The 7,833-nt window shown below is 45.0% G+C and overlaps 1 protein-coding gene across 3 annotated transcripts in view; it reads left to right on the top strand.

Moving 5' to 3' along the window:
* The first annotated feature begins 680 nt into the window (after positions 1–680).
* TFAP2D (transcription factor AP-2 delta) overlaps positions 681–7,833 on the top strand; it is a 53,762-nt gene continuing 46,609 nt past the window's right edge. The window contains exons 1-3 of one of the 3 annotated variants that reach the window (XM_036380376.2): positions 681–719; positions 1,691–2,188; positions 5,689–5,749. In XM_036380376.2, coding sequence (XP_036236269.1) covers positions 681–719; positions 1,691–2,188; positions 5,689–5,749 — 598 coding nt within the window. Of the gene's footprint in view, positions 720–768; positions 2,189–5,688; positions 5,750–7,833 lie in introns of those variants that run through there. The other 2 variants (XM_036380377.2, XM_036380375.2) reach the window with 2 other exon arrangements.

Below are 7,833 nucleotides of genomic sequence, written 5' to 3' on the forward strand. Positions count from 1 at the left end.
TCTGGTCAGTATTTAGAAGCAGTATAATCAACAGGAAGGAGCACTTACCTATTGAAAAGGATGGTTTAATAATATATATTTGTATATATTAGCTTTATGTCTTCCCAATAAAATGTACACAAAATACCCCCTTCGATCAGATTAGTTCCCATATTAGCCTGGGTAAGAAAAAGCATTCTAAAGAGTGGAGGAAAAATTGTATAAAAATGTTGAAAGAACCTACAGTTCCTTATTAGGCGAAGATACAATATTTATTCCTTGTCTCCTGGGATGAAGCTCCTCTATCTATTGTCCTCCCAGTTCTCAGTGCTGATGCTTAATTTTCAAAACTTCTATATTACCAAGGGACCTACGACATCAGCCAAAGAAATACCCAGCAAGTACAAAATCTGATCCAGGGAGCAGCTTTTGTGCAGAGGGAAAATTTTGTTCCTACAGGTTTTTAAGGAGGTGCATGGAAAAGCGAGAGATCTGATCTATGCAGATACATTGCAAATTCTCTCTGTCTGTAGAGATTTTTTCTAAAAAAAATTGGGGAAATACATGAACTTTGGATTTTTCAATTTTTTCCTTTTTTTTTTTTTTTTTTTAATTTGGAGAGGGGAGTTTTATCCAGAGTTGGGGGTTTTTTTCCTCTTCTTTTTTTTTTTTTTTTTTTTTTTTTTTCGGAGAACCAAAAAATGTCAACTACCTTTCCAGGTCTCGTCCACGATGCAGAGGTATTTTGTGTGTGTGAGAGTGTGTGTGTGTGTGTGTGAGTGCGCGCGTGTGTGTGGATGTGTGTGTGCATCTGTGTGTGTGTGTATGTGCCTGTGTGGTTGTTTCCATTTTTTTAAAATCCATATTGGACCGTTACGTTTAATTATAATCCGGCTTCAGAGATAACTTAAAGAAGTATAGAGAGAAAATTCGTTATGACATCTGTCGCCAGCAAGGGCAACTCATTACCACGTTAAAACCGTTGCCAGAACGAAAATCAGAATAATACCCCTAATAATATAATGAAGTGGAGAGAAATCACCACCAGCTCGCCAGGAATGGGGAGTTCTCGCTAAAAAGCAGGACTCTCCTTTCTTTCGAAACGCAGGGAAAAGAGGGGGGGAATTTTGGATCTGATTCGTTATTTTAAAAAGAAAGAAAAATAGGGGTTCAAAAAAAAAAAAAGAAGGGAAGGAAGGAAGGAAGGAAGAAAGGAAGGCAAGCAGGCGGCAAAGCTTTCTCAATGTGTAACGCTGCAACATAGGGACGGGACTTGTGTGTATACTCGGTAGTTTCCTCTGTTTGATGACTTTTTTTTTGTGTCAGCCCCAGATATTACAGCTGTGATCAGGAGGTGGATGGATAGATGGATGGATAGATGAATGAATAGATGATAGATAGATAGATAGATAGATAGATAGATAGATAGATAGATAGATAGATAGATAGTTAGTTTTATTTCAGTGCGTGGATTCCTTTTGCTTGACAGTATTAAGGGCAGGCTGGGCTGTTTATGATTTTTTGAACAGACCTTTATGGCACCAGCCCAAGGTAGGAAAGGATCTTTTGTTGCTGGGGTTGCCGCTCGCAGGCTTAGACGCTTCTGCAGGGGGAGAAGCTATGCAGGACAGCGTGCTTGGAAGAACCGTACCCGGGGTTTTCAATGACAAACCTCCAGTTTTGGGGTCTTCTTTTCACTTCTTCCTTTCAGATACGTCATGACGGATCAAACAGTTACCGTTTGATGCAGCTTGGATGCCTGGAGTCTGTGGCCAACTCGACCGTCGCCTATTCCTCCTCATCTCCTCTCACTTACTCTACCACGGGCACCGAGTTCGCCTCCCCGTACTTCTCCACTAACCACCAGTACACCCCACTGCACCACCAGTCCTTCCACTACGAGTTCCAACACAGCCACCCGGCAGTCAACCCCGACGCTTACTCCTTGAACTCTCTCCACCACTCCCAGCAATATTACCAGCAGATCCACCATGGAGAACCCACTGATTTTATCAACCTGCACAATGCGCGGGCACTCAAGTCCTCCTGCTTGGACGAGCAGAGGAGAGAGCTGGGGTGCTTAGATGCTTACCGCCGCCACGACCTGTCTCTTATGAGCCATGGATCCCAATATGGGATGCATCCAGATCAAAGACTCCTGCCAGGACCAAGCCTCGGGCTTGCAGCCTCGGGAGCAGACGATTTGCAGGTAAATAGCATGCGATCTCCTTTCGAGGTGCCTTCCCCTCCCCTCCCCCTGTCCTGGACCCCCCCACCACCCCCACCCCCACCCCCATTTTCCTCTGCTCGGAATAGCTCATACAAAGGAGGGAAGATTCATCCCAAACCCGATCCAGCGCCCGTCCCTTCCAGATTAGTAGCAGCAAGAAAAAATGTGGAAGGGGAAAGAAAAAAGAAAAAAGAAAAAAAAATCAACTAAACAAGTGTTCTTCTTCGGTCAAACAAACAAATTAAACAAAACCAACCTCGCGCCTGCCTTTGCTGCGTGGGTTGTGTCTCTGTGGTGGCTGAGACCGTGGGGGTCCCCCGGAGATCTCGGGGTGAGTGTGCGTGTCACCCTTCCTTACCTAGTCACACGGAACCCAAATCAAACCAGAACAAACCCATCTTCTTGCTTTTCCTAAACTTTTCCTCTCTTTCGGCGCAAGGAGCACTTTGCAGCGACAGAGCAGGCAAATGATTTAAGGGAGGCATGGAGTAGGAAAAGAGAAAAAAGGCAGGGCAGGAAATAAATCTGCTTTCCGACAGACCTACAAAGGGAAACCTTCCGAGATATGAGGGAGGAAAGAGATAAACGGGAGCAAATGTTCGTCAGAAAAAAAGTCAGAATGATAAAAATGCCTCGCTATATCCGATCTAGGTGTTAATAGGGTGAGAGATAAAACAGATAAAGCTAAACTCATCTGTCTGTCTATCTAGTCATTCATCCACTCCACCCTAACCAGCACCTGGACCCATCTAAAAATTTTTATTTCTGTGTATCAAAAGCTCAGCTTTATCCGCTCAGAAATCCTTTCCCACGCGCTAAAAATTCACCTCCGCCAAACTGAGCCTGTTGCTTAAATGAAATTGGTTTCCAAAATTGCAAAGAACGTCATCCTGTATCTAACCTCCATTCCGAAATGTGCCCCAAATCAAAAGCAAACCTTTCTTCCCCCGACGAGCTGAGGAACTGAGGGCTTCCCCATCAGCAGGGAGAGACAAACGGGACCGTATTTACTGTACTTACTTTTCCCCCACACCTCGCTCCCTAGCATACAAAGCTGGCCGTGGTGGACTTCCCAAAAAGATGTAGCGGTCAAGGGCTTGTGGGGGAAAAAAAATCAATTCGAAATTTGTAAAATGAAGAAGGTTTATTTTCTTTCCTTAAAATCAAAGCACGAAAAATAATCCAAACAATATATGTCAGGGAAAACAGTTTTTTTTTTCTAGGAGGAAAATAAACCCACCAAAAATGTTACCTTTTATACCTCAGATGTAGAAAACCTAGCTATTTAAACCAAATTTTCTCCACCAAAATTCATTATATAATTTTGTCTTCTCTGGCTATTTTTTTGTTTACATTTTTCACAAGGATCTCCTTATGTTACCCCCCTAAAAAAAAAAAAATCTGCCATTCACTGCTCAACCTCAACTAAAACCTATTTACTTCTTTTTATAACCACGTCTGCTGCTGATTTTTTTGTATCTGTACAAATTTTTTTTCTTTGGCAGGCACAAAGCCTTGTATTTTTCAAAAGAGGGGATTAGGAACGTTTGCAAGACAGCAGACAATGCCTAAGTCCCGGGCAAAAAAGCACCATAGTTTATCCAATTTTCGACTTAGTGCCATTCAACTGGTCATTTATGCAATGTCATCCGACCAAACAACATGTTTCCCTTCTAAAAAGAAAAAGGAAAAAAAAGAAAGGTTGGTTAAGCTGCTAGAGGCACAGTCTCTTTTTATTTATTTAACGAAGAAGAAAATCAACAGCTTTCCTTTGGAAAATATTAATTTTTCGATCACAAGTTATTATCAAATATAATGCTTAGGTCTTTGTACTTAATCTCTTCTTTATTTTTTCCTCCTTCCTCTTTTTCCGAACACAAGAGGGAGTGTGCAGAGGTATCAAAAAGCCTGAGCGTGAGAAGTTGAAAATATTAGTATTTGTCGTTAGGACTTGGATGATTCAGAACAAATTTGGACTCTCGCGAATATCACTACGGGTGTAGAGGGAAGCGTTTTGGTGGCGAGCAGAAACAGGACTGCACAGAAATACTTTTAAACCAAAATTGTGGTCTAACCAGTCTACCCCTTTCTCCTTAGTCTTTCTTTTTAAAACGTTCATCAGCATATGCCTCATTTCAAATGCAACAAATGTAAATATACTTTTCCCTGCACAGAATTTTAAGTGAATGTCCAATAGTTTCGAGGGCGGTTTAAGTCAGCCTAACAGATGCAAACAGTCTTGGAGCCGGAGTGGCATCTTTCAGTGCCCTAAAAAGATTTTCCATGGGCAACAAAGAAAACTGTCACACCTTTTCCCATCACCGCTTTAATTTATGCTCAGTCGCCAAGTTTTTTTCATATTGATTTCATAATCACTTTAAGGCAGAACACTTAAAATAAAAAAGGGCCTTGAAAAGGAAGGTCTTACAGGGCCAGGGCCAATATGGTGAAAGTGGGGGAGAGAGCCAGGACTGTAAAGATTGTTTTGTAAAGTGGGGTTTTTATTATGCACCGACTCTCTCCGCATTTACTTAACTCTTCACGGGCTGTTGAATAGGTTAACACCCTTAAAGGCCTCTTTCATGTCCAATACCTCGTTTGTTTGTAGAGGAAAATGCGTCTTTAACACATTTCCACTGGGCAAAGATTTAGGTTTGGTTTGTTGTGTTTTTTTAACCCCAACATAAGGAAAAACCCAAAGAAAACCCAACCCTTTCAAGTCTTTTATCACTCCAATAAAAATATTTATTAAGGAGGGCGAAGATCCCCAAATAATCAGCCTTGTAACAGGAGAATAAAGAAGTGAGATCTCTTCGGACGTGCACCAGAAGCCCTAGGCAGGTTTTTTGATGGTTCTTCACCCCTCGCTCACACATGGGTGCCTGTGTGTGTGCGCACACAGATGCATATTCATCCCCACCTATGTGCGGACACACGCATTGTTACAGCACCCTCACGACTCTGTGGAGCCGGCAAAGCCCAATAGGTCATCTGTTGTTTGTGCTCTTTGTCTACTTCTGTGCACACTTTCTAAGTCGGTGTGTACGTGTCCCAAAACACATCTGAATTTAGCTGTGCCCTAATATAAATGTACCGCTAAACATACAAAGCCAGAAAAGTACATTTTTAGCTTTGTGCGTGCAACTGTCGAGCGGGAATACACTTCCCTCAAAAGTACTTGTTTGTCTGTCTATCCTGCTATGTAACTGCCGGTCTAAGTTGCCAGTTCGGGATAAATTCGTATTTAAATGGCAATGAAAGGAAAATTATTCTGCGTTTGGTGGGGTAGGGGCAGATGGCGGGACGGAAGGGGGATTTCACTTGGGTTCTCTGAGAGTAACTGTGTTTTTCCAGTTCACCTTAACTATTGTTCCTGGGCGAGTCATGTAACAAAGCAAAAGCTGTGTGATCTCTCTGTGGGTTTCTGTGTCTGATTTCTTCCTTTCCTTTCTTTCCTTGTTTTCCCCTCATTACTTAAGAGCTCAGTGGAGGCCCAGTGTGGACTTGTACTCAACGGGCAAGGAGGTGTGATAAGAAGAGGTAAGAGGTTACAAATACTTGCGTCTATCAGTTTTTGTAAACACACATCCCTTTCCATCTCTCCCTGCCTTTCCCTCCCCCACTGTTTGGCGTAGTTTGGATTTGCTGCGGAAAAAGTGGTAATTTGCCGTTTGTCAGAAGTAATTTCGAACTCGCTTAGAGCACTTCGCATTTCACAGTCCATTTGCACTTTACAAACGATCTGCTCCTCGGTAGCTCTCGGATACTCCCTCTGAATTCAGAGTTTTCCTGACTCGCTGTAACATTCCGCGTTTAATCGGGATGATCCCTGATAGTTTGAGAAACGTGTTCCCTGGCGCCGGGCTGTTAAGTCGGTAGTTTGATCTCGTGTGAGGAAAAAAAAAAGGAGTTTTTTGGGAAATGTGGTTTCAGTAGCGCTGCAGACCGGTGTGGAACTCGCTTTTGAGTGTCACTTCATTTGATAACCATCTGCCAGTGTAAATATCGAACATCAAAGTTAGGGGAGAGGTTTGGAACTCGTGTTAAGAACGCGTCTCTACAGAATTTGCGAAATTTGAATGTCCCGGGAAGTTTGTTATTACCGTCATTTACGCTGAAGAGAAACAACACTGTTCTAAAGGCCTAACGTAGGAACACATTTTCCTTACAAACTTAAACACATCCTTTCACTCCCGATATAAACCACGTAACGCAGCCGGGGAGAGGACACTTGGCGACTCAGCCTCGCACAGTGCTCATTTTCTTGTGCTATTTTCCCCTTACTCATGACGAAAAACAGATACTTAGGAGATATTTTGGGTGACGTGATACTATCGTGCCAGGGCGCTTCTTTCAGCCGCCACTTCCCCAGACAAACTTTAGTCCCACCGCAACAAAATTGTTCATTGCAGCAGCACCGGTCCGCACGCCTGCGGTGGGCGGGGATGGGGAGCGGGCTCTCAGGCCCCTGTCCCGGGGCGGGGGCTTTGCTCGGGGCTCTGTCCCTGTCCCGGCTCACCCGGAGCTGGTCCTGGTGTTGGCGGAGCGGGCGGAGGAGCGGCGGGCGGGAGGCGGCGGCGCTGTGGCGGTGGTGCTGAAGGGACAGCTCCCGGCTCCCGGCTCCCGGCTCCCGGCTCCTCTCTCCCGCTCCCCTTTGCCGGCTCCCGGCTCCCGGCTCCTCTCTCCCCTCTCCCCCTCCCGCTCCCTCTCCCGGCTCCCCGCTCCCGGCTCCCCTCTCCCAGCTCCCGGCTCCCCTCTCCCGGCTCCCGGCTCCCCGCTCCCGGCTCCCGGCTCCTGGCTCCCGCCGCGCCCCGCCCGGCCCCGCCTCGCTCGGGGACGCGGGGACACGGCGGGGACTCCAACCAAACCTCCTGTCCCCTCCCTGGGCAGCGCTGGCGGGACACTGGGGAGAGGGATTGAAAGCTCCTGCCCCACTCGAGCTGCACCCGCCCAAGTCCTTGTGTCTCGGATTTCAGCGTGTTCTAATTATCCCTAGGAAGAAGGGTAATTATGCCTAAGAAGAGGGATAATTCTTTCGGGTTTGATCCGAGAGATGACCTCCGAGAAGCGGAGATCGTTAGCTGAAAGAGAGGCAGGCAGAGTCCCCATCAGCTGGGGTCTGTGCCTGTCGTGTTTGACGGCGGTTCTCATTTCCCAGTTGAAGGGCGGCTCAAAGCTCAGCTCAGCTCAACTCCAGTTTATTCAGCTCTGCAGCTCCTCTTAAGGAGACTCCAATTACCTGTGCAGATGATGGTAGTGGTGTCTCTCTCTCCCTCTCTCTTTTTAAAGAGATCAAATTATTCAAGCATTTAAAGATTGATACTAAAAGAAATCCAGCATGAAAATGCAAGGTCTTCTGAACCCTGATTTAAGTGCTGAACTACTCCTGCACTGCTATCTGTTTCTTGGCATATCCAGGGAAGATATCAAAGTCAAGAGTATAAGTTTCAAATGTATATTAAAAATACATAATAAATATTTTGTCCGACTTCAAAAAAAGCGATAGGTGTTAGCAGTAATCAAAACATCCTGCGCCTAAGCGCTATACAGTATCCCGTATAAATAAATCACACCTCTTTTCTAGTAATAGATCAATAAGAATATATTAACTCGAGAGTGGCTTC

This window comes from Molothrus ater, chromosome 3 (assembly GCF_012460135.2).
Source record: "Molothrus ater isolate BHLD 08-10-18 breed brown headed cowbird chromosome 3, BPBGC_Mater_1.1, whole genome shotgun sequence".
Taxonomy (NCBI): domain Eukaryota; kingdom Metazoa; phylum Chordata; class Aves; order Passeriformes; family Icteridae; genus Molothrus; species Molothrus ater.